Source organism: Girardinichthys multiradiatus, chromosome 4 (genome assembly GCF_021462225.1).
Source record: "Girardinichthys multiradiatus isolate DD_20200921_A chromosome 4, DD_fGirMul_XY1, whole genome shotgun sequence".
Classification (NCBI taxonomy): domain Eukaryota; kingdom Metazoa; phylum Chordata; class Actinopteri; order Cyprinodontiformes; family Goodeidae; genus Girardinichthys; species Girardinichthys multiradiatus.
Genome location: NC_061797.1, coordinates 33,953,391 through 33,981,168, shown reverse-complemented (window position 1 = coordinate 33,981,168; position 27,778 = coordinate 33,953,391). Strand labels below are relative to the sequence as shown.

Sequence of the window (27,778 nt, the reverse complement as noted above, 5' to 3'; positions counted from 1 at the left end):
ACGGTGTGCACAATTATAATAAAACAACTACAGTGCTCTATTTCCCAAATAATAATTCACTTTGACTTTGACATTATTTAAAAAGGTACAATGTAAAACTTCAACATAAATGTCACCAGTTGATGCACCGATTATAGCTTTTAGCTAATTCACCTTTGCAGTGTTCAAAGAGATGGACTGTTTTACTTCACTGTTCCTTTACTGTTGCAACATTTTAAAGCCATTAGGAAAAAATGTACACATTTCTTCATCTATTTTATACAAATATTTTGTCATCCCCCCCCCACGTTACCTGCCTTCTTTCTAACTGGTACAAAAGTCAAACAACAAAGAAAATTCTGTATGCTTTAAAAACTTTCAGAGCTTTTTAGGCCTTTCCTTTCTCCTCTTATTGTTTCCAGCCCTTTCCTCTCTTCCTCTAAAGCACAAACACCTCTGTCTTCTTTATCCACCTTTAAGTGGTAACCACGGTAACATCCAATCCCTTGAGGGATTGGCCTAATTCAATTAGGACTCCTTTGTGTCAATTAATTAACGAGACATAGAGGGAGACGGCAATCGAGCAGCAGAGATTGGGCAACATGAAGATGGAAAACCGCAGAAACAACGTGGGAAAACACTGAAATTTTGGCCGTAGATTTCTGTGAAATATAAAAGTCAAAAAGTTTAGGAAAAAAAAAAAAACATAAAAATTTAAAAAAGGCCAAATGCCAAAACAAGAAAAATACACTCTGCTTTACACCATACTTTATTTAAGACATCTTCTTTTATCTGTTTGTTCCCTGAGTCAATCTGTGTTTCTTTCAGACTATGACATGTATGTATTTTCTTTTTTATCAGTGTCTCTTTTGCCTTAACGAAAATAATACTTATTTCCTTTCTTTGGTATTTTTTTTTCCAGGTGTTCGTCTGGACAGGGTCCGTGGTGGTAGACAGAAATACAAACGCCGAATAGATGCAGACAACAGCCCGTACCTGAACCCACAGCTGGCTTTGCCCCCCAAAAAGCCGTGTAAGAGCACAAACTTTCAGAAACATTTCAGATTCAACTATATGCTGTATGACTATGTGTAATCTGTGTTAGGATATTGAATTACCATCTATTCTAACAGAAACATTAGGACAATAAAAAACATTTCAAGTGAGAACACACACCTACAAAAATATGGGTTTTAGAGAAACCCATCAGTTTACAGCCATGTTTATCACCCTTTTTTCTACTGCTGCTAGTTTGCAATCACAGCATTTATGTGAGTGATATGGCACCATAAAGGTATTTGTTTATCTTCTGTTGGATTGGGTGCTATTTTCAAAGAATAAAAACAAAGCATAATGAGTGAAAACCTAACAAGGGAGAGTGAGTGAGAGTGAGAGTGACAGAGACAGGTAGAGACATGGAGAGATTAAACCTAAATGAGAGCTTTTCTCAGACAGAGAGAGAATGAGGAACAGGGAGGGTGGGCAGGAGAACAGCCGTAACCCTAATCCGGATTAAATCCAATCTGGCAACCACATCAAACTAGAGTTAGCTCTCTAGCTAACCGTCTGCTTGTACACACAACATATACACACATGTTGTGCAAATTGAGCAGTATTTAGCAGCTTGCTCCCCAAAGCCCATTTTGCTTAAATCTGAAGCATATTCTACTGTCAGCCAATATGCTGAATGGCTGCATGGCAGCTTACTGGAACTTCTGCAACACTAATTATTGAAATGATGGGATAAACTGAATTTGTGTACATTCCGTTTATGCAGGCATACCAAGAGGATGAATGTGTACTAGCTAAATGACCATCTCATTGTAAACTGTAAAATCTTTAGCTCTGTTAAGATTAGAAAGAACTTTTTTTTTTTTAAAACAAAGAACAAGTCAAAATGTTCCTCCTATCTGTGGTTTCTGCATTTGTTTCTGTCACGTATCTACTTTTACTTCTGTCTCACACACAAAATCCTCTTGCGCTTCTGTCATCCTCACAGACAAAAACACACACACAACCTATCTGTCTGTAGCCCAATCCCTAGCCTCACCATCCCAATTGATTGTTTGGAAACAGAACAATAGCCGAGGGTTTGGAAATGGGCTTCCATTGATTCTAATTAGGGAAACATTAAATAAGATTTACCCTCAGATACTGCGACTCGGAGTGGTGAGGCTCAAATGACCCCGGAGTTGGACCATGCGTGTGCGGATACATGCATTTCATTTGTGTGAATATAAAAGATTTGGAGGGGGTGGACTGTGTTAAAATCAATACACAGCTTATCCTCACAACTCTGTTTCACTCCCTCTTGTTTATATCTACCTAGTTATCACATCTCTGGATGCTTCCTGTCCGTCTTTTACAATCTCTTCATGGCTTTTTTATCTGCCTGTCTTTTTTCATCCCTAATCTCCTCTTACTCTTTTTCAATCTTTCACTCTGCTCCTGCTCTTCTATCCTGCACCAACATCCCCATGCTTGATTAGTCTGTGGATTAATTTGGAAGTAGGATATCAGTCTGTTACTAATGGGCCATAGAGGTCTCATCACCACATGTCACTCTGGCCAGCAGAGCTGTTTAGCTTTCAGTTATCCTTTCTTTCTGTATCCACCCGTAAAGCCTTTCAAGGCTATGGTGCAAAAGAAAACCATTTTAGTTAACTTTAATTACTTGTTGTAATTACTTTTAATCCCACATTGAAGCTTATCCTACATGGAAATCTTGAATGAATGTTTTTTTTTTTTTGTGGCACCTGCATTTTTTTGTTTGAACTCACCAATGATAATTACTTATTTTGTTTTTAGTTGGCACAAAATGAGCCTGTTGTTATATATTTTTATCCACATCTTTTCTTGTGTTTTTTTGCTGAGCCCTTTAATGCTACATGAAAAAATATAAAGTATTGTGATGAAATATTTGCACCCCTACAGACCATTTCTGACATTTCTAATACTAGACAAGAATAATTTTGGTGAATAAAAACAGCTTTTAAATGAGGATTTCATTTATAAAATAGTGAAAAGGTATGCAAATCAATCTAGTCCTATTTAAAAATACAATTGCCCCCTTTGTTGAATCACAAGTTAAGTAATCACATTTCTGTTTAGAACCCAGGTCACCCAGGTCTGATTTCTTCCTGACCTGAAAAGGGGGCACTGATAGGGCCAGGTTAGTTTGTATAGCTTTTTTTCCTAATAAGTGAAATCCTCATATCTGAAAATTGTATTTTGTATTTATTAAGGTTGATGATCTGAGGCATTTATGTTTGACAAAAATCAAAAAGAGAAGAAATTTGCAAGGTGGCAAATACTTACTCACAGCAGGTGTATTTAGTCAGAACAGATGTTTTATTAGGGACTGTACATATGACCTTTCATATTTTTGCACCTGAATGGTGTGGAACAGCTTGTACCCTACCCAGACAAAAATTTCACTATCTCTCTGTCTCTGTGTCTGTCTCCTTGTCTGGTGGTCATGTCAGTTGCCTTTGGCTGCCTTGCAGATAACAAAATCGTCTCTCACCTGCTGGTGGCCGAGCCGGAAAAGATTTACGCCATGCCTGACCCAACAGTACCCGACAGCGACATCAAGGCCCTCACCACACTGTGTGATCTGGCGGACAGAGAGCTGGTTGTCAACATTGGTTGGGCCAAACACATCCCAGGTAGGAATCCCAATTCAATTTCCAATCTCATTCAATACACTTAAAAAAAAAAAAACAGCAACACACAAAGATGCAGAAACGCAACTAAATGTGTGGATTTGAGGAAGTCTATAACTGTATATCTGTAACGTCTGCAGACATACATGGTCACACAGAAACGTCTAAACTATGACATAATCTGTGACTACCTTTATTTACAATTGTGTCTTTTAGGTTTACACGTACATTTTTGCTAATTTGATGTTCCAAATGTGTGTGTGACTGAACAGTATGTAGAAGAGATGCTTGGGATGAATGATTAGTATTGGCAGCAAAATTTACCGACAGACAGACAGACAGACAGACAGACAGACAGACAGACATTTTACACTGTAACACTTTAGTGCCTATCCACAGAGAAAATAAGAACTCAATCTAATCTTTTTAAACCAACCCCTAACCCCTTTTCTCCCTTAATCTCTCTTGATCTGCAGTACAAGATGAAAAGAATTACCATAATAGCAAAACCAACAATTATATCTAAAAAAAGAGGAAGACAGTAAGTAAGAAAAATAACAATAAAGTGCCCAAACTGGTTGGGGGTTTCTAAAGGATCCTCCAGGGAGGAGCAGCATATCAGATAAACAGATTAGCAGAACACTTTGACCTTTTGTCAGATAAAAATAATTACAGAATAAAAGAGAAGAAAATACTGTCCTGGTTTGCTTCAGCAGGACAGCATTGCAGGGCTGTAAAGCACAGGGGAAAATACCAGATTACAAACATAAATATTATTTAGTCATGCTGCGTAAATCTATACCAATAAAGTTGGTGGCATTGGATAACAGGGTCCATGAATGATGCGTATATGATATCAATAATGTGAAAATAACGGTAAGAAGGAAAAATCGAGATGAATTGAGTGAGTGAGATAGGAATACACATTGCCCCTAGTAAGTGTATTGATCTCTGTGCTGCCATATGGACAATAAGCAGACATACCTATTGATCCATAAACTAAGAATAACACAAAAAATGTTTTTTTTTTTCTGTTTTTAGGACAGTATACCACATTTCCCATCCTTTCCTATACTTATCTGTTTTTCAGTGTGTCTCACAAATTCCAGTCCTGTTTTGGTTTTCATTTTCAACTGTCTTTCCATCCGGCTGAGTTTGTAATATGCCTACACATCTAAAGCTACCAGGAACAGTGGCTTGCAAAACTTTTCATACCACGTTTTTCACATGATTGAAAATTATAACTGCAAACATCAAAATATTTTTGGGGATTTTATGTGATAGAATGAAGATGAAATGAAAGAAATGAAATGAAGAAATATGATACTTTCTTTTTCAGACCCTGTTTTCTGTTACCCAGTTGCCTTCAAATTCCCCCTATACACAATATAGAGTTCACCTGTGTGTAAATTAAAATCTGTATAAATACAGCATCTCCTCAGAGGCTTGTTGGTGAACATTAGTGAACAAGCTCTGTAGGGGTTATAACAATCATGTGAAGAGTGTCCTTTAGAAACAAAACATTACTTTTTGTTGGACATGCAAAATGCTAGGTGTCGCAGAAAATGAACACTAAACATCACCCTGAGCACACTGTCCCAATGATGAAGCGAGGTGGAGGCAGCATAATTCTGTGGGGATGCTTTACTTCACCAGGGAGAGAAAGCTGTTCAAAGATGATGGGAAGATGGATGGAGATAAAGGCAGGAAAACAGATGAGCTGCAAAAGACTTGAGACTGGGCCAAAGTTTTACCTCCCATCAGGGCAATGAGCCTAAAGCTACAGCCAGAGAGACAATGTATAATGGAGTGGTTTAGAAGAAAAACATATTCACTTGACAGGATGGCTCAGTCAAAGTCCAGACCTAAATCAAATCCAATACTCTCCATGCAGTCTGACTGCGCAGAGCTATTTTGCAAAGAACAGGCAAAAAATACAGTCTCTATTTGTAGAAAGCTGGGAGAGATGAATCCCAAAAGTGTTGCAGTTGTAATTGCAGCAAAAGGTGGTTCTACAGAACATTGACTCACAACAGCTGAATTCAAATTCTTGCCACACATCATTTATTTATTCATATTTATATTTGTAACAAACCCATCCATTGTTTTCCATCCATTTTCCAATTAGGGCACTACTTTGTTTTGATCCATTACTAGACCCCAAATAAAAATAAACTGAACGTGGTATTTTATTGGGTTGTAAGAAAGCAAAATGTGAAACAAGTTTAATACTTTTGGGAGACAATATACACTCACACCTCTTTGTGTTGTTTATTTAATATACTTGTTTTGCACCGCAACAACTGTTTCTTTTTTGTCTACCTTTCTTACAAGCAGTCCAAGTTAGACAGGTTATCTGCTGAGTGTAGTATCTGTGTGTGTGTGTGTGTGTGTGTGTGTGTGTGTGTGTGTGTGTGTGTGTGTGTGTGTGTGTGTGTGTGTGTGCGCAGCTTTCTGTAAGAAGGGAGTGAAGCACACCGATTGCTTGGAGGAGAAGAGAAGATGGTGTGATTAGATGAATGAGAAAGGCAATCCACTGCTCAGAGAGAAAGATAGAACTCTTCATCTTCCAAGTGTGTGTGTGTGTGTGTGTGTGTGTGTGTGTGTGTGTGTGTGTGTGTGATATGAGCACCTTATGAAATCCTCACTGTTTACAGCACTGAACAGTGATGTCCTCACAGAGCATGATCTACTGTTCACTCACAGTGGAGAGGATTGTCAGAAAGAAATACACCTCCTGCACATTCTTTATCAGCTCCTCACATGCACACACACACACACACACGCGCACGCACACACATGCACACACACCATAAACAAGAACAGAGGAAGAAAGACCTATTAACCTGTTAGCAGCCATCTTGTTTCACATCTTGTTGGGCGCGCGTGCGTGTTAGGGATGACTGTGTTCTTAGTGTGCGCACGTACACGAGCCTTTGCTTGCCATGGTACAGTAATTTTTTTAATCAAATTGATGGAGAGAGACAGAGAGACAAAGGCAAAAAAAAGACAGAGGCAGAGAGAGGGGAGGCGAAACCAATTTATGTTTCATGATATGGCTGCGCAGCGCTGCACATACACACATGCACATTCGCGGTACACGCACACAAAGGCTCCTAACAGTGGTAACAACGTGTCAAGGCGAGCGCCAGGCAGCTAATTTGAAGTCATTAGATGTCTGCCGTACTGGCAACAATTTGTTACGCTCTCACACGCACAAACACAAAGGGAAAAAAAACACATCACAAACACACACTGAGTTAAGAGCCGTCTGCGGATAGCGAGGAGCCTAAATTGTAAACTAATTTAAACATCACTCAGTGTTAGAGAGGCTGCCTGCAAGACAGGACCCCGGATAACAAGACTAGGGCTGCGTTTCTGTGTGTGTCTGAGTGTGTGTTGCTGGTCATGTGTGACACACAGAAATGCCTAATCTGAGACACTTTTGACATTATACAAACACGCATATCTCTGTGACTGGTTCTTGTATTCTAAGATATAAGTATGTGCATTCATTTTCATACTGACATGGCCCTATGCAAACATTTGATATGTCATTAGGAAAGGAAAATGGGGTTTCAGCAGCAGTGTGCCTCTTCTTGTCCTAAAAGAAACCATACGCCTGTACTTTTAACACATATACATAAGCACAGGTGAGCCTTTTGCTAATTTAAACTGAGAGAAGTCCACATACACACACATAGCTTTTCACAGTGCATGGAGCATGAAGAGTAAGCCGTCACACTCTGGGAACTGTGCTTATGTGGAAATATCAGAAGTTATTATTCAAAGGGCATGAAAGGCCTTACCGTCCAATAATATGGATTAGTGACGAGAAGATCTAATTTTAATAGCTCTCAAAAAGGCAACTCCAGATGCATATTAGGCTGCATGTCATGGTGAAGCATGGATTTGTGTGTGTGTGAGGACCTGAGTTCAGTCAGGTGGGAAGAGGACGTGGAGAACAGCAAATATTTGAACAGAAAAGAATAAGGGAGTGAATTAAAGAAAAGAAAGGCCATTCGGAATGAGCCATTTATCTGTCAGTAGACTTAGTCTTTTCATCCTTTTTTCTCTTCTCTTACTCATTCTTTCTCTCTGTTTCCATAATAACTAAATGGCTTCCAGGCAGTCATACTAGCAGCTCTTATCTAGACATGCGAACACAAAAGAGAAAGACAGACAGGGCGAGAACTTGACTTGACGAGAGACCAAGGAACGAAAAAATGAATGAATCAACGAATAAGAGCTGGAACCTATAACACAGCCTTTTTTTTCCTTCTTTTTTACCAGAACCAGGGCCCTTGCCATTAGTGTTCTTTACAACCCCCTCCCATTTTCTTTCTTATTCAAGAAGAAATTGCTCTTGGGTCTCCCCCTATTCTTTTGCCTCCCTATCTCTTTTTACTTTCTCTGTCTTTTCTTACAGCCTTTCTCCCTCGCTGTTCCCCTTTCAATTTTGACACTCAGGATAAGCGGTCTATGTGTCGGCTTTTAACGTGGCATGATTGAGTTGTACAAATGGGGGATGGGAAGAGGATGGTTGATGCCATTGGTCCAGCCATTTCATCAGTCCCTGTGGAGATATGGCGGTTCGAGTATGAGTTGTGGAGGTGGTGATGGGATGTGAGGGTGGATGTCCACCATGTTATGTCTGCACACATCATTCATTACCATATAAAAATGTAACTAAATAACATTAGATAATAGTTGGATTCTGAAAGATTGCTTTCAAACAGTAATTCAACTTGGTATAATTTGTAATTCAATGAGATCAAGAACAAACTAGGATGGTGTTGAATAAATAAGTAGTGGGATGACCATCTTGGGATCCAAGACACTTGAATGACTTTTGTCTGACAAATCATTAACAAGACTACTTCTGTAGTTTGACCTTTTTTATTAGCAAATTTCAACTACTGTAATGAGGGCATCAATTTATAAATGAAAGAGTGGCATTTTAACTTTGTTTTGCTTATTTTTTGAGCAGTTTCACTATAAACTGCTAAAACACTTTCTGTTACTGCATTAGAGTAAACCAGGAAATATTTAATGTCACAGAAATAACTGGAAGTGAGACTGCATTATTAAAACTAGTTTAGATTTAACTCAAGGACTGTAGTGCGTCAGTTACCTAAAAGCTCACTAAAAAGGGTGCTGGGTGGTTCACTTAGTAGAGCACATGCACCATGTGCTGAGGCTATAGTCCTCAATGTGGTTGTCCTGAGTTCGTTTCCTGATCTCTGGCCATTTGTTGCATATTTTCTCCGTCTCTCTTCACCCCTTTGCCCTCAGGATGCAGACACTGAGGTGCAGAAGGGCTCGCTTTGGGAAAAGCCTGAAAAGGCCTTGGGATGCCATTTATAGTTATGTTGAGCTCTGTATTTCTATCATGTATTCTGGGTAGTATTACTGTATTATTCTGCCTGCTGATAATGGGAGTCCAGGGGCTGGTCTGTGGAAATGAGCTTTCCATTGGGGACAATGAAGTCTTAAGACTTTTCCCTCAAATTACAGTTCAATGATGGACAGTAGTGCCAAAAAATCTTTAAAAAAGAGCTGACTAAAAAGCCTTCAAGACAGGAACTATTATGAATCTAAAGCTAAACTAGAAACCTGCAAGCAGCTTTGAAGGCCCTCGCACCCCTCAGCGCAACTTGGGCTGTTGAGCGACCGCAGGAGCCTGGCATCACCTCATGCACGCCACATACGATGAGACCGCGTCACTTCAACACGTCGCCAGTAGGTGGCACTTTGAGCAACATGTCATATGATCTTCGGTCATGCAGAGTTTCGGTCTGGCAAAAAGCATTGAAAATTTGGAGTAAATCGGATCTTCCAGAAGGACGCTGCAGTCGCCTGTTTGTTTGTGGGCGGGCCTAAAACAACATAATCAATTGACTGTGTCAAAATGTCCATCATTAACTCTTGATCATGTATACTACATTTCAAGTGGATCCGATGATGTACGAGGGAGATATAACCCTTGAAGTGTCCTAGGGGGCGCTATTGATCCAAATTCCAATGCAATCCAATAGAGGTGTTTGGGGGTTGACAAAGATCAAGCATATTCAGTTTGGAGTGAATCAGACCATGCATGTGTAATTTAGAGCCAAACGTATGGCCGTGGCGTACCCTACCCATCATTATGATGTCACACCACGCCATCATAGACACACTCTCCAGCAAAAGCAGTAAGTACTGGTGACTGTCTAAGACCATGATGTTATCTGTTACTTGGGACAGTTTCACATTGATTAGGGGAAGAACATCAAACATTGACTCTCTAAAGGAAAACGTGACACTTTCTGTTCTGAGGGGGCAGGGCATCAATGATGTCAGCATCTGATCAGTGAATATTGTTCAGGGCCTAGAGGCAGATCAATGCCGGAAGGTTTCATTTGTCTGTGACTTTCCTTGTAGGAGCTATATCAATTTAGTGTTTTATGGCAAGAAGTCATATTTTGAGGCGTGGCCACGCCCACACGCTTTCATGTATGAAAAAACGTTTGATAACTTTTGATCCTCAATCCCTTAAGAGTATACTGAGTGATTTTCAAGTCTCTAAGTGAAAAGCTGTAGGAGGAGTTCGCTCAGATATGCGGGTTAGAAACGGCCAAAACAGGGTCAAAATGGCAAATTCAATCCAAAATGGCCGACTTCCTGTTGGATCAGGACCAATGCTCCAAGAGACTTTTTTGTAGGTTCTGAGAAGATACATATGTGTACCGAATTTCAGGTTCCTCGGTCAAAGCATGGCTTGGGGCTGATTTTTAAAACTTTTCTAGGGGGCGCTGTGGACGCATTAGGCCACGCCCAGCAAATATGGCATCAGATCTCTTTTGGGGACTGGACTAGGATCAATCACATTGCATTTGGTGTAGATCAGATGATCTATGTGGAAATTAGAGGCACACATATGGCCATGGCGTGACGTCTGACTTCGGTGCGCCGCCACGGCCACGCCCTTTTATGAAAAGACACTGTGCCTCAAACGAAGTTAGACCCACTAGTTATCTGTCTTCTGACACACTTTCAAGTTGATTGGGTCAAGAGGGTCAGAGGGGTTTGTTTCCAAGTGAAAAAAGTGACTTCCTGTTCTGAGGGGGCGTGGTTTTGATAATGTCAACATATGACCCCATCGAATTGTCGGGAACCCGAATGTCCTCCTTCATGCCAACTTTGGTGTGATTTGGAATTTTTTTGGGAAAGTTATCGCAATTTTTCACTTTCGGTGCGAACGCCAAGTTCGTGTCCCGGCCACACCCCCTAAACATGGCCAAAAACTCACGATTTTGATAACTTTTAATCCCCCATGCCTTAACTGCATGTTGACCAAATATGAACCCGATAGCTCAAAATCCCTAGGAGGAGTTCGTTAAAGTTGGAGGTGAGTAAAAGTGAAAAACGGGCAAAAATCGGCCTTTAATCCAAAATGGCCAACTTCCTGTGCATTTTAGGGCATACCCCCAAGAGACTTTTTTCTTGTTTTGAGGAGCTCTAGCATTGTGCCGAATTTCAGATCTCCACGACTTACAGTTCGGCGACATTAAAGAACAAAAATTTCACGCGGGGGACAATTTTGGGTAAAAGCGTGTGCGCGTGTAGGGGCTTGGCAAAGTCCCCATATTGCCCCACCAAAAGTCCCCAGAATAATAAGAAGAAGAATTCGAGCGATTACAATAGGCCCTTGCAGTTTTCCTGCTCGGGCCTAATAATCTCTGATTCATTTGTATCCTTATTTTTTCATCTCGCTTTCTCTGTCTTTTGTGTTCCTTCATGGTCTGAAATAACTTCCACTTGCTTTAACTCCATGGTATCCTTAATCTCTTCAGCCAACCTCAACTGTCAACCTCTGTCTCCTCCTACACTCTTGTATTTAAATTGTCCCTGTCAACTAGCCTTTTTTTCTTTCTCTTTGCTGAAATCAGTTTGTTTCTATTGCTGCAGAAACAGAACTGTGCAATACGGAGCAATGAGATACTCTCTATGGGTTTGTGCACCAAGAGAGGGTTGCTTAAACTGGTGATATCACCACATAGCCCCCAGCCTCTTCATAAAGTCAGTAAAAAGGCTGGTGTTTGGTGACATCAGCCAGAATAAGAAATACAACACTCACACACTTTTCTGTTCCATTTGGCAAATAAGTGAGCTTTGCTGGAATAAAACTTCTAAAATCACACATTATTTCCTTCTTCAAGTTTTAATTGCCTCCCTTCCTTTCTTCATTGCTATATCTTTTTTAATTAATATTTTAATGTGCCCACTCTCAAAGCAGTTAGGTAGTTTAATAAAATGTAATTTAAACAGTCAGTGTTAAATATGTCAACAAATACACTCATACCCATACTGACACACACATTTGCCCTCAATCTGTCTGCGAACACTGGTTCACCTTGATAGTGACAGCATGCTTGGTGCCTTCTTAACCCACAAAAAACCAGAACAAAACACATAAAAAGTTCAAACTGAAAGATTAAGTTAAAACCACATTATTAAATACACTGTATAAAAAGAGACATAACCATTTTGTCTCTCCATCTGTTATATATAATGCAGCATTTCCTGTTTTAACTCCATTACGATTACCAAAATAATTTAATTTAATAATTGTTTAATATTTTTTTTGTTGTTACTTCAAGACATCTAAATGAAAGCTTGCAAGCACAAGTACACACCCCAGCTGTGGAGTACAGCATCATGTTTTGTAGGTATTTGCTTCAGAAGGTACTGGTGCACTTCCCAAAATAGAAGGCATCATGAGGAAAGAGCATTGTGTAAACACTGAAGCAACATGTTAAGGTATCAGCCCAAGAATTTGAAGCTTGCACACAAAGAGTCTTCCAAATGGACACTGATCCAGCAAAATGGCAGTAAAATCAAAGTTTGGCGTGGCCATCACAAAGCCCTGATGTCAGGCTCATAGAAAATGTGTAGACAGAACTGAAAAGGTGAATATAAGCGAGGCAACCTACACCAGTTCCTTCAGAAAGAATGGACCAAAATTCCAGCAAACCACTGTGGGAAGGTTGTGGTAACATTCATAAAACTTTTGAGGCAAGTCCCACAGTTTAAAGGGTTTTCCACCAAATACTAAAGGAATATAAGTAAATGTCTGAATTTGAAGCAGTTTAAAAATTGTTCTCTAACCCAAAATAATTCTCTCCCTCGTTATTTGATATTTAGCAAATAGAAATAATTTTGATAATCCCAACTAACCTAAAAAAGAAAAACTTTTGTGTGATATAAGTCAGATAGTGAGGAGAAAATGGTCTTTTTATACAGTGTATTTAAATATCTTGGTTTCAACTGTATATCTGCACATTATATCAATAAAAATATTTAAGTTTTAGAAGATTTAAACTGTTTGAGTTGGGTTCACTTTCTTTGATGTGAAATTATCGACTGCTTTTTCAATACTGTAATGATGTCTAACTTAATCTGGCTTTATTGGAATCTGATTTGCATTTAGAATCCCAATCTGATTTAGTTAATGGGCCTTGGTAGATTTCGATGGCTATCTGCAAGCGTGTGCATCAAGTCTCTGTTGATTTTCCTTCAGCGCTGTTCACCGTGTTTGATTTCCATTTCTGCTCATCCCCGAGGTTTAATATGTGTCTGTTTGCTTGTGTGAGAGAGTGTGTTTGTCTGTTTTATTGTCCACATTCATGCAAAAGAGATATCTTATTTTCCATTGCCCCACCACAACCATGAATTCCTTTTGCAATACAAACAAACACATCCCAGTTTGCAGATGAAAACAAATATTGATGAAATCAAATTAGGGAAAGAATATTTGATATCAGATTCTAATGTTTGAATTAAGTGGGGCTCATTTTATTGGATTAAGCCCATGAGAGGCAGAAGCATATCACCATTATGAGAAAACAGAGCAGTTTTCTTGGCTGTGCCTGGCTTTTTGCTTTTTCAACAACAGCAAGCAACACCCTTTTACCTTTTTGATAAATTCACATTATATATAACTTGTTAACACAACTTTTGCATGTTTCTTTTGTCATTTTCTATTTCTTTCAAGATAATGTCACAATCCTTGACTGTCTAACACACATAACTTCAGGTGGCTAAAACATGTGGCAAACCCATCTGCAAAAGTATTCAAAACCCTTGTACTTTTTCACATTTAGTCACATTACATCCCTAACCTCAATGTATTTTTTTGTGGGTGTGCCTGTTAGGGTTAGCATGTGTGTGATAGAGTAGTGCATAATTGTGAACTGGACGGAAAAGTATTGATGGGTTTCAAGCTGTTTTTACAAACAACAAATCAGAAAATGTGGTGTGCACCCTTTACTCTGATACCACAAAATAAACTACCTTGGGACCAACCACCTTCAAAAGCCACCTATTTTGTAAAGAGTCCACCTATGTGTAATTGAATCCCAGTATATATAGAGCTGTTATGTGATGGCCATAAAGATGTGTTAGAAAACATTATTGAACAAACATTCTCAAGAAGACCAAGGAGTACTGCAGACAGGTCAGAAATAAAGTTGTAGAGAAGTTTAAAGCTGGGTTAGGTTGTAAAACAATATCCCAAACTTTGAACATTTCGTTCATCTGAAAAATTTAAAAAGTATGTCACAACTACAAACCTACCAAGACATGTCCATCCACCCCAAATGAGAGAATGTGTTGCCTGAAAAACGATTAGCTTTGCAATCAGTTAAGCTGGGATCTGTGGAAAAATGCCATAGGAGAAAGCCATAAGTCCCATTTGTAGTTTGCCACAAGCCATGCAAAGGTTCCAGCATGTATGTGGAAGAATGGCTTTGGGTCAAATTTAATGTTTTCATAAATGCAAAGCACTATGAGTGGCAGAAAACTAACACCTCACCTTACCATGAAAAGAATTTCCGCTGTGTGAATCATAGTGGTGGCAGCATCATGTTGTGGGGATGTGTTTCTTTAGCATGGTCATAGTTGATGGATGGAGCACCTTTAAGCATGTCATAGAAACTAAACACACTACCAGAACCGCAGTAGAATGGCTCAGATTGAACCATATTTGTTAAATTTAAGAATTTGTGGCAAAACAACAAATATGAAATGACAAAGACGCACTCTAAAAATTCATGTTTCTAAACAAGCAGCTGTACGTGCGTACACGAACGCACACATTTTTATAATACATCAAAACCAGACAAGCAGTAACAAATAAATCGGCAGACCATCTGAGCCCATCATTATCTAAGTCATTACTAACAAACAGTCAGCTTTTACTACTTTCAATTTGCTTCTGTGTTTGTGAGTTTTTGTCTGTGTGTGCGTGTAGTTGTACAGTTGTCTTAGATGGAAAAAGAGAGAAATGATATGATGTGATATGATATGCTGGCGGGGCATAAAGATAGATGATCATAATTACGCACAGGCCAAACTCCATTTCAAATCATCATCATCCTGTTATATCTGTTGAAGTGCACACACACAGATACACACACCAAGAGCTCATGCAGAGATTCATCCACCTCAACACACACACGTATCACGCACCTAAGGTATGCATACTGCAAATCTAGCGGAAGGAGGGACAGGCTTGTCATGGCTTCACATTATTTTATCTTGGTTCATGCAAAGTTCACAGACAGGCATGAAATGGTTATTCTTTCCCTGCCTTGCTCCTCTCTATCCTTCTATCTATTCCATTCTCAATTGTATTCCTCCTTAGTCCGCTTCATTTTATTCTCCTCTAGCTTTTCCTTGCTGATCTTCTCTGTTGTATCACTCTTTTCTCCTGCTTTTTTTCTCTCATCTTTTCTTCCCCATTTACTCTTTTTAAATAACATACATGGAATCCATCAGATGGGAAACATTGGTTTAAAATATGACAGTCACCAACTGTGAACAACATAAGAAGTACAAAAATTCTACGGATGTGCAAATGAAAGCACCTGTATGCAAGCAGTGGTATAGGACTGCACATCATGTGTGGTTGTAGTTTTAAAAATTGGACTGTATTTAGTTCAGTTTTTATGTAGTTGACTCTTGCCTTTGCACACATCATTTAATTCCTTCATGTTTGCCACATTCCACATGCTGTGTGGTAAATTGCTGTGACTTGTCCTCTCATTGGTTTACAGGGCAACCAAAAGTAAACACAAACACACACACATCAGTAGTAATATGTGTATTTTTGTGTCTCCTTAATCTTGATGGGATGTATCATCAGCAGGCTGTGATCACAGCTGGGGGGTCATGTTTGTGTGTCAGCTTTCCAGTTGATAGTTTTTTATTTTTTTTTATTTTTTAGTCAACATGTATCCTTGTTCATTAGTACACAATAAATAGTTTTGCAATATGAAAGATAGTATTCTCCTAGTTGTCAGACCACTATATTTCCACGTTGTTGTGGTCTGACAGCTTGGAGAATACTATCTTTCATAAAGCAAAACTATTTGTGTATTGTGTGTGTGTGTGTGTGTGTGTGTGTGTGTGTGTGTGTGTGTGTGTGTGTGTGTGTGTGTGTGTGTGTGTGTGTGTGTGTTGTCTATCAAGACACACAGCCGAACCAAACCATTGGCTTGGTTGCTGATGATGACATATGAGTTCCTGGCCTTGGTAATGGCTGTTAAATCTCATAATTACACGCTTCTTTATTGCAATGCATAATGACCCCACAGCACTATTGGACAATTAATTAAGATTTTCAGCCCAGGCTTTTTCAAGCCCAGATGAGGAGCTGGAATGAGGTCTAATGTTCTTGTCTTCAAGCTACGACATAAAGACATGGTGCTTCAGGAAAGGAGCCTCTGTGTGGGTTCGTTTTTATCTTTGCTGCTGTATCCATCTGTTTATGTCTTTCTTTCCCTTTCCTTCCTTTTTTCTGCATTGCATCAGTGGTTGAAGCCTATCCTCTAACTGACTGGGTTCTCTGTGGTGATTTTGGCAACCATATCTCTAATCTGTGAATGGTAAATTAATCCCTGTGGTGTTTCAGTGGTGCTCCCTTTATGGAAGCTACGGGGGATTAGGCAGATAGAATCAACACACCCGCATAATCTCATATAGAGACACCAGGCCTGGATGAGGACCACTGGGTTTGTTTTAAAGCCACAATCAGCAAGATTCTGCTGATACACAAATTATGTCTTGCAGAGCACCCTGTGGTGTTTGTTTTTACTACTTTTCAATACATTGGTAACAGAAAAATTAATGTTAGATCTAGTGTAAAAGCCCTGTTACCTTGTATTCTTCAAAAAGCACACATGTTATACTTATTAGTTAAACCATTATGACCACTGACAAGTAGGTGAATAACATACATTCATCATCATGGGACCTGTTATTGGGTGGGATAAATAAGGCAGTAAGAAAATAATTTGTCTTCCAAGTTAATGTAAAAATCAACAAGGGCCATCTCATGATGGCTACATAATGGGGCCAACACATCCCCAAAACATAAGCTCGTTGGGTTGTTTTTGGGCTACAGGGCTCTGTATCTACAAAAGTGATCTGGCGACGGGGTCATAGGCAGTCAAGGCTCATTGATGCATGTGGAGAGCAAAAGTTGGCACATGTGATCCAAACAGACAGACTGTAGCTCAAGGTGCTGAAGAATTTAATGCTGGTTCGGATAGAAACATATCTGAATTGCATAGTTTGTGTGACTAGGGGTACAAAGTGGCAAACCAGTTCCCAAAATCTCAATTCAATCAATGATGTACTGGACAAACAGGTCCCATCTATGGAGGCCTAACCTTGCAACATACAGGACTTGAAGGATCGGCTGCTAACATCTTTGTACCAGACACCAAAGTTCACCTTCAGATGTCTAGTGGAGTTCATGCCTCAATGACCTAGGGCTGTTTTGGCACACAAGGTGGACCAACACCATGATGGACAATCTGTCACAAAAATATACCTGATTGAGGTATTATCAACAATTATATTTATCTTGTTACATTTCAAATTTGTAACCATTAGTAGTGGCCAGGAGTATTACATGTCAATTTATGTGTTTGTCAGAAAGTGACAGACAGGAAAAGTTACTTTGTAAGCTCCTCAGCTGTGTGTATACACAGTTAATTCCCCAGACAGATTTGTGCACACATGCACATGCTCACACACAGAGTGGTCAATCCGGCCTGTGTCAGCATTATATTGATGGAAGGAATGGCAGGATGCAAAGGTGGAGGATGAGGAAAAAGTAGGATGACCTAAGAAAGGTAAAAATGTGAAAAGATTATGAGTAGTTAAAGGCTGAAAAATAAAGTGCAGACTGTTGCATTACATTTAGTTCCATAAAAACTAATAAGTAGAACTGAAGGTTATCCTTTGAGCAAGAAGGTTATCCTTCTTGTTTCTGTATGGAGTCAAGAAGACTTGGCCTCAGTGGAGCTTGCAGTGCTCATACACCTAACCACACACATACACACACTCCTTGACTCTGCCCTGGTGGAGATAGAAGTGGGTAATTAAAATGTAAATATTGATATTTTATTATTTGAAATGGCTCCACTGCGATGCTCTTAATGTCACTCCATCTGTCGTCTCCACGGAGACTTGGGGTTGCCCTGGACGACCTGAAAGACCAGCTGCCCCCACCAAAGCAACCCACTACAGCAACAGCTAAAACGCTAGACAACACCTTCGTTTTGAGACGGTATCATTTTGGGTCTAATTAGGTGTTAAATATTAGCACCCGCAACCATAGAGACAGCACACATACTAAAACACACACACACACTATGCCTCTTCTCTTCTGTGTCTGTCTTTTACACACACACATACACACTTACAGAGCACTCATCTTCACTACAGCAATGGGAAGATTTTAAGTGTTAATCTTGCAGTGCTGCTGATGGTGTCTAATGTATGCAATTAACAGTCAGGCAGGGCTGAGGGTTTGGTAATTAGCTGGCTGTTCACACTGATTAGAGGCTACCACAGCCCTATGACTGCTCTGCTCTCCCCCAGGCCACATGGAGAAAAGGGGGGTGGTGAAGAAAAAAGAGCACAAGGGGGGAAGGGGGAAAAAAGAGAAAAATATATTTTAACCAAGAATCTTAGAGAGGATGAGGATCCAGGTGTATAATTGTGTGTGTAATATATCTTTTGTAAATGGGACTAAATTGAAAATAAAATACATTTTTGATCTTATATGTATTTCATTTTGAGTTTTTATTTGTTTTGTCAAGTGTGGTTAAAGAAGAGTGCTAAAACCAACTAAGGTGATTTATTTTTCTATGGTTTACTATTTAAAATCAACAACATAAAAAAAAATTCTAACTCTAATCATTGGGTGTGAAATTTGTTTTTCTAACCATAAGAAAGTAAAAGCAAATTAAAAACGTGAGGAGTGAAACCGTGGAAAATGTCCATGAACATTATCCTTTAGCAAAATGCTGGATATCAATATTGTCTTAGCCATAAAGACACCGAACATATATGTCATGGCCTATGACTTATATGTTATATATATGAGCATATCTATATCTATATCTATATATATATATATATATATATATGTATATATATTTATGTGTGTGTGTCTGAGTGTGTGTGTGGAAGAGAATATGTATCCTGTGTGTGTCTTTAAGCTCTTTTAAATTAACTGGTTTTCTGGGTAGATTTGTTTCCATCTCGTTGCGCATCTTTGTATAATTGGGTCAGCTGGTGGATGTGTGTGTGTGTGTGTGTGTGTGTGTGTGTGTGTGTGTGTAGGTGTTTGAGTGCAAGACAGTTTGCATTCTGCATATTTCTGTTGTGTATTGTTTCAGCCTGGCCAAAGCCATCACAGGGGGCCCATGTTCATTTTGGCTGTCGTCTGTCCGTATGGTACGGAACAGTTTGAGATGTGGGCACATAAACATAAACAAGTACACACACTCAGCAAGCACTTGCATTGCCCAGCATGAAACAATTTGCGCACGTTTAAACACAAGCACATACAAAAGTGCAGTGAGGGCGAGCACTGGAGTTTCCTACAGTCACACAGTGTGCATTCATAAGCAAAACACACACTGACATACACACAGGGCACCAATGAGCTGGTAACTGTTGGAAACTTCACGCGTCTTGATGTAATCTCAGTCTCAGTGGGTCAGTAGACTTAAATCTGTCCCCCGCAGGACATAGTTCGTGCACATGCTGATCTTGGGCTATCCACTGTTCTCAGATGAACAATGAGAAACTTGACAATCAACAAAAAATTCAACTCCACTGTTTGTATTTTATGTGTTTAATTTTCATGTCACTGTCATAGCAGAGTTTCATGTTGCATGTTCTACTGTACTGACACATAACCATCTTTATTCTTAGTCATTATTGAGCTTTAGGCACTTGGTACTTGTGCTGGTGCAGTTCTTAACATAACACTAAGGACCATCCAAACCTCCATACATTGTTCCCTAACTTGAAATGTTACCATACATTAGACCACTTTGGCCTTTGAAAACTATAACAAATAACCTGTATAACCAGGCACATTTTGCAATAATCAGAGGTATCATCTGCCATGTTTGCTATATAATGCTAGAGCAGAAAGAGCAAACCTTGCACCGAACTCAGCTGAAGTGGTGCATGCTCACACATTCAGACACACATGTCCCACTGTAGACTGGATCAAGGGGACTCTCCTCATACACAGCAATTTGGAGGGATACTCCATATATTACAATGAATAAATAAATACTGAAATGAAATACTAAATATATTTATAAATATGTGTTGACTAAAAATATTGATGTGAACATATTAGAATGCACAAATCATGGCAGCCCTTTTCCACTATTGAAGTCGAAAGTAAACTTCAGACTGTTAACAACCCATTTCTGTCCTCTGATGTAAGGAAAATTCTTTGAGGTTTTCATAATTCATATTCAATAATATTTCTAATAATAACATTATTTAAAGATAATATTACAATAATACATATGGTACATTGCTTGCCTCAGTGATGTTGGCCTATTTTATCTGTCTTAGAGACTCACACTGGGATTAAGTTGGAAGTTGGCTCATTTTGATTAGATGTAGCCCAGCAGCACTGATTTGACCTGCTCCTATGCTGGCAGCACACAGGCCATGTGCACACAATTTCTTAAAATGTAAGATATCCTTTTGGAGGTGTCATCCACTGTGAAGCTCCTTAATTATAATATGCTAAAACTGTTGAGACAAAACTGTCGAGGTAATGGGAAACAGTGTACATCATACAGTTTTTGTGAAAAAATTAGGGCACCCTTTGAAAACCTGTGTATTTTTCTAGGATATTTGAACATATGGCTATTTGACATACATTTTAACAATACAAAGAAACATCTATTAATATAAATAAACCATAAAAACTGAAGAAAATATTTTTTGTAATATTTCTGTAAAATATATTAGAAAAACAAGTGATTTTGCTGAGGAATAAAAGGGCTTGAAAGGGCTAAACTTACACACTTCAGAACCACATGATGAGAACATCATTAATCAGCATTCTAAATGGGGTTTGACCTGTTTAAACCCCAGATATTTAGTTTGGTGTGCTAGAAGTTAGAGTGAACACCATATCTAAAAGTACATGCCTCAATTATCAGAAAGAGACTGTACACTTTTAACTTTCATAGAAGGCGTGCGAAGAGGAAACTTTTGCTGTCTAAGAAAAACATACAGCTCACACTAAACTTTGCCAGAGATAATGTAGACAAAGACCGGAACCTCTGGAATAATGTTCTTTGGACAGATGAGTCTAAAATTCAATTATTTGAACACCAGAATAGAGGAGATGCTTGCCTTAAACCAAAACCAAGGTCATGAAAAGGACCTCAAACCAAGTGTGAAACATGGGCATAGAAGTGTCAGGATCTGGGGGTTTTTTGCTGCAGCAGGACCTGGTCAGGTAACCATCATAGAATCCACCAAAATTTCTACCATATATCAGAGGGTGCTTGAGGAAAAAAATGTGACCATCTGTAAAAAAAAATAAACTTGAACTAGAACTGGACCCTGCAACATGACAAGGATCCAAAACATACCATTAAATCCACCACGAACTGTTTGAACACTAAGAAATGCAAAGTCCTGGGTCGAGAAAAAGCCTAGATCTTGAGATGCTCTTTGAGACTTTAAACGGGCTGCACATACAAGAAACCCCTCAAATATCTGACAGCTGAAAGTGAGTACAGGGGCAAAATTTCCTCAAACCGATCTGTGGCCACAAGACGGCTACAAGAAGTGTCTCACAGAAGTTACTTCAACTTTTACAAAGGTGAAGCTAGCTATTACAAGCTCTGGACTCTTAACTTTTGTTCAGCTAAAAACACTTTTTTGTTGACATCTTTTCTTTAGTAAATAAAAGAAAGCCAATTTTGTTGTAATAAACCCCTTTCTTTTTCACATATAAAAAAAATGTATTCAACATTTATCAATAAAGAACTGATTACCTGGGTGTAGATATTAACATCCTCTTGTTTACTTTATATAGAAAATAAAGTTTAAATTATCACCCAGAAATGTGCTAGCTGTATTACAGCAGTGTCATCATCTGTTAATGATGGTGATCAGATCCCCACCTATCTCATTATACACAAACACACACAGACCAATACACACACCAACGTCTTTAGTGATGCAACAGTTATCACACACACAAGCATAGCATGATCATACATATACTGATTCGTATTTACGTGCTCGTAAGCACCAATCGCTTCTCACTGGTCCCCATTTGCCCTGTAACCACACAAAAACAAATTTAGGGCTCCGAGATATGTGTGTTTGTCGGCATCTGCGAGGCAACTGGAGCATGAGAGAGGGCTATCCTGTAGGTGTGTGTGTGTGTCTGAACCAGGCTGTTGTGCGGTCTCCGGTGTAAACGTGCAGTCAGGACTCATTTGGCAGACAAACAGGCCGCAGGGCGGCTGGGGAATCAACGTGTGTTTCTTTGTGTCTGTGCGTGTTTGTTTTCATGTGGCTATCTGATGGAGAAAAGTGGAAAAAAAAAGAAAGAGCACAAGAGCAACCAGAGGAGGTTAAGTTTGCATGACTGCACCATAGCCTCTTTCTGTCAGACACGTGTGGCACATGCCAGAGAAACACACACTAGCACACAAACACACACACTGTTGTGCACTTTGGCAAAAAATACACTAAAACTCAAGAAAAGGCATAAAAGAAACAAAAAGTTCCACTATTTATGTTCACAGATAAGACCATAATTGCCTGCTCTTACCAAACACCTACATAAACCTGTTTCTTTTAGATGTTTGTGTTCCTGAGCAAATTTTTAAAGTCATTTTAAGGTACATTGCTCCACATACAACTAAGCCAACATAGCAGCTTGCAGCACACGTTACAACATCCTTACAACCCGCTCACACTTCCTTACTTAGTATGAGATGCCTTATCAACAATGGGCAGAAAGGAAATGTAATTAGAGCCAAAGAAGGAACCTTCTTTTGTCAATTGAAATCACAGGTATGAAAGAAAGGTCTCCACCCCTCCTTCTCCACCATCAGCTCTTTTCCTATCACCTCTCCCACTTTTTACTTTCTTTTCTCCCCCGTCTTTCTCTCGCTTATACTTTCTCTCCCTCCATCAATACCCCTCTCTCTCCATCATCAGCACTAAATTCCCATTGATGTTTCTTTTCTTCTGCTGTATCGATCGCTTCATGAGAAGGAGGGGAGGGAGGGTGGAAGAGAAGAAGGGAGAGATGGTGTTATCTGTTAATTAATTTGTCCTGAAGCCGGCCGCCTATTAATCAGACAGATAAGAGGCATTGGATGGCTGAACGGCCCAGACAGGCTGGTGAGACAGGGAGATGGAGAGGCACACACAAAACACACAGATAGGTGTGCACATGAAAAGACTCGTGTATGGGAATTTTGTGTATATAAACAGACTGTAGAGAAAAGCATAACATTGCCTTGACAGTGCAGTTTTGTTTATTACATACTGCGTTCATTATAAAACTACACAGAATAGTTGCACACAAGACAGAGACCTCATCCTGATAAAAATCACTGATGAGCCTCAAAAAGAAAACCTGCACTTTCAGCTCAATAAATTAATTACAGGGTTTTAATTATTGGTCTTTATGTGCATGTTTTGTGTGTGTGTGTGTGTGTGTGTGTGAGAGAGAGAGAGAGAGAGAGAGAGTGCGTATATGTGTGCACTTTATATTTAATTAGGAGGGATGTGTTTGTCAATGACCGTATTTACAAACCCACTTATCATGCAGATAATCTTTGATGATGTATACAATTTTTGTTCCTAGCATAGTTGTGTTTACTTGACTTTGGGCACCAAGTTGTTGTCGTGTCAAGGGCCTCAAATACTGAATTTTGGTAAAGGTTTTTCAAAGACAGGTAAATATCACAGGTTGACTTGTAATGTTATGTACTACATTAGGGTTGGTATCATGTGATGCTTTTATGCACATATGTGAACATGTTCACCAAATCCATCAGTGATATGTGTTCAAAATCTTTTTTGTCAGACTGTGGATATTGTAAATGGACACAGAGACAAATTAAAATAGACAACAGCTGACAGAGAATCATATTAACCATTCATTAGCATGTTTTGTTCACCTGATTTTAGGTCAGAACATATTTAGTCTAAATTTCTCCTCATCAGAATGATTGAAGTAAAGGCACTCCTGAAGACATCTGCTTCTATGAATATGTGCATGTTTAGGTGCACAAAAAAAAACAACTGTTGTTTTACTCCCTTGTGATGATTTCATTAGGTCAAAAGAGACTTCTGGTTGCAAACAATAAATTGCTCCCTTCACTATGCTGTTTGTGTGTCTTAATTTTTTGGAGCAATTCTAGTGTGTTCCTATGCATTTATGTGTAAAGTGCCTTGCAAAAGTATAAAACCCTCTTGAACTTTTCCATATTATATGATTTAACATTCACAATACCTTTTTCTATGTTATCATTCTTTGTGTCTTTGTGAACCCCCCAAAATGGTGCATAAGCACCAGCTGTAGAGATGTATGGAGAATGTCTGTGAACATAGATTTGAAAGTATTGCTGCAGATTGTCAATCAGATTTAGGTCTGAGACATTCTCACCCATGCATAGGCTTTGATTTAAACTTAACCATTGGAGGTGAGGTGGTAGGGCAGGTGTCCTGCTGGTGGGGGAACCTCTGCTCCAGTCTCAAGTTGTTTTTGGCCTTTGACCGGTTTTCCTCCAGGATTGCCTTTTATTGAGTTTCATTCACCTTCCTATCAAACTGAGGAAAATCATCAACATAGTATGATGTTGCCACCACTATTCTTAATAGTGGGGATGGTGTGTTCAGTGTGGTTGCTTGTAGGTCAAAAATTTCATCATTGGTCTCGTCTGACCGACACCGATCACATGTGTATGTAACGTTGCTTTTGTCGATATTAAGACGTATGATCGGGTGCAGGTGAAAATTTTATTCTGATGCAACTAGCTTATTCGGAGGACTGCCTTTGTGTTATGGTAAGAAGGCACTAGACTGTATCAACCCCTGGTAGCTGCTCATGTGTTGCAGTGGCCACCAGACTTGACTTTATATAAGGACATGCTATAATGCGGACACAGTGGTGTTATTTTAAGGGTCAGCTTTCCTGCACGTTGCGAAGGATGGTGATGTGTGGGTGATCTTTATAGTGTGTACCACAAATCTAATTTAATCTGATGCAACTCCACTGTGCCCTTTACTGTGAGCTGCTGCTGCAGCCAGTGAAGGTGTCTCTCAGGTGCTGCTTGTAGATGATATGACGTAACAAACACATAATATCCCAACAGTTAATGCTAACCTGGCTTTTTGCCTAAAAAAAAAGGAAGCACTTGTGAGTACCGTATTCAAAATGTGACCCTCATTGGGCACTGGTGGCCCAGGGGTCCCATGTACAGAGGCCTTAGTCCTCAACACAGGAGGTCGTGGGATCAAATCCAGGCCTGCAATGTTTGTTGCATTCCATTCCCTGCTCTCTACCCCTATTTCCTGTCAACCTGTTAAAAAAAATAATAACAGCCACTAGTGCCTAAAAAAAATACCTTTATAATATCTGACCCTCATCAAAATTTAATTTCTGATTGGGATCCAAGCTAATCTATTGGCTACTCAGATGCCAGCCATGACAAAAGGCAATTTTTCATAATGTAAAGCAAGTTGGACCCCAATGACCACAAATGAATTATAATTGTTTTGTTGCAAAACATCATTGGTAACAGCCAGTCTGCATAAAAATATAGGAAGGCTAATGCATAAGAAAATGTCACATAGTTATTTAAACATCCATGTCAAACTCATTATGAGGTTTGAGCTGTTTGATGTGACAACATAAGCATGAAAAACTCTTCCACAATTCCCCACTTAAGGAGAAAAGCAAAATCCCTTGTGAAGTTTCAAAAGAACTGTTGCATGGTGGTGCAGTTGGTTGCACTCTTGCCTTACAGCAAGAGGGTCCTGGGTTTGACTGCCAGCTTGGGGTCTTTCTGCATGGAGTTTGCTTGTTCTTCCTGGGACCCCAGCTTCCTCCCACAGTCCAAAAACATGACTGGGTGTACCCTGCCTCTTTCCCTTAGACTGATAGGGAGATAGGCACCAGCTGCCCCTCAGCCATGTACGGAAGAAGCGGGTATAATGGATGGATGGATGGATGGATAGATGGAAGGTTCAAAAGAAATGTCTAGTGTCCTTAGCGCATTATCATTTGTAAAAACTGAATTTGTAGTGTTTTCACAAATGAATTTCAAATGTTTCTTTTATGCAATGGAGATAAATATTGTTAGCCAACTTGAATTTCTGATTACCATGAAAGTATTTTATGCCATTTAGAAAAACTAAAGTAACATTTAAGCAGTATTTTAATATAGTGTGAGTGATAATGTACTTGTGGATAATTCAGGTTTTTTTTAATTTTGAAAAACCTTAGTATTTTGAGTTGAGTTTCCTTAAAATTAAGTCTAAGGGGTGCAAATTCTTTATTTGAAAGAAACAAAATGATTTAAGTAAGTTTAACATATTTTTTTAACTTAATAAATTAACTTGGATGAATTCAATTCCATTAGTTGTTACCAATTGAAGCATTTTGTTTATGTTTGTATCAACTCCTCTCTTTTTACAGTGTAGGTTTACAATTAAGTTGTACTTGTTCCATTTTTTAATAATGCATTGAGCTGTCCTCTGTGAGATGTTCAAGGTTTGGGATATTGTTTAATCTAACCCTGTTTAAAAACGTTTCTACAACTTTATCCCTGACCTGTCTGGTAAGTTTCTTGGTCTTCGTGATGCTGTTTGTGTCATATTTTGTGGCTGCAGTGGATCAAAGTGCAGACAAACACTGGGCAGCAGCATGATGAGAACAAGCTTCCTTCTTTCATCAAAAGGTTTTCAAAAATGTTGCATAAGTTACTTCCTGAACAAACACGAGTAGAGCCAAAAACTTACATGAGTTCTCAGTGGAAGAGCATAGCACAAACAGAACTTAAACAAGGGTAGTGAACGGGAGGAACCAGCGAGGAGTAAAAGTAGAAACAGGTATTTAAGCAGGGAGAGAAGGAGAGTGGACCAAGGAAGGAGAAGCTAAGGTAATAAGGAAAGAAGTGGACCCAGGTGTGGGAAATGGCTTTGAATGGTTACTATGGGCACATGAACCAGGAAATCCAAGGACATGAGAGAAAACGATAGAGAAACAAAAGGGAAGTAGGGATAACAAAATACTAACAGACTAAGGGAGAGCAAGGAAAAGAAGATAAACCAACAACTGAAAGCTATAATCAGACAAAGGAACAAACAAACAAAACTACTAAGCCCAAAGAATAGAGACACCCAACTGAAAAGCAAACAAACACAAAGCCAAAACAGAGTCCAAAATGTCCAACCCCGACAGTTTGTTATTTTCTTAACAAATCTTTGCAGCCTTCACAGAAAAACCGGATTTATGCTGACAATAAACCACATACAGGTGGACTTTATTTATTAATGAGGTGTTTTCTAAAGGCTTGCACAAGATTTTATTAAAGGGTAAAATTAGTTAAATACACAGGCACGCTGTCCTTAGTAAGTTTTTTATTTGTAATAGATTTTAAACATACATCTTTTTCCTTCCACTTCACAGTATTGCACTTTGTGTCAGTCTATCACAAACAAATATAAATTTTATAATACAGTTTTTGATTGTAATGTGAGAAAATTTTACT

At 39.1% G+C, this 27,778-nt stretch overlaps 1 protein-coding gene across 6 annotated transcripts in view; it reads left to right on the top strand.

The window, feature by feature from the left end:
- Positions 1-27,778, top strand: part of esrrga (estrogen-related receptor gamma a) — an 88,747-nt gene that overhangs the window by 48,484 nt on the left and 12,485 nt on the right. For 4 of the 6 annotated variants that reach the window (XM_047363929.1, XM_047363925.1, XM_047363924.1 and 1 more), the window contains 2 exons: positions 902-1,012; positions 3,465-3,647. In XM_047363929.1, coding sequence (XP_047219885.1) covers positions 902-1,012; positions 3,465-3,647 — 294 coding nt within the window. The remainder of the gene's footprint in view (positions 1-901; positions 1,013-3,464; positions 3,648-27,778) is intronic. The other 2 variants (XM_047363927.1, XM_047363926.1) reach the window with 1 other exon arrangement.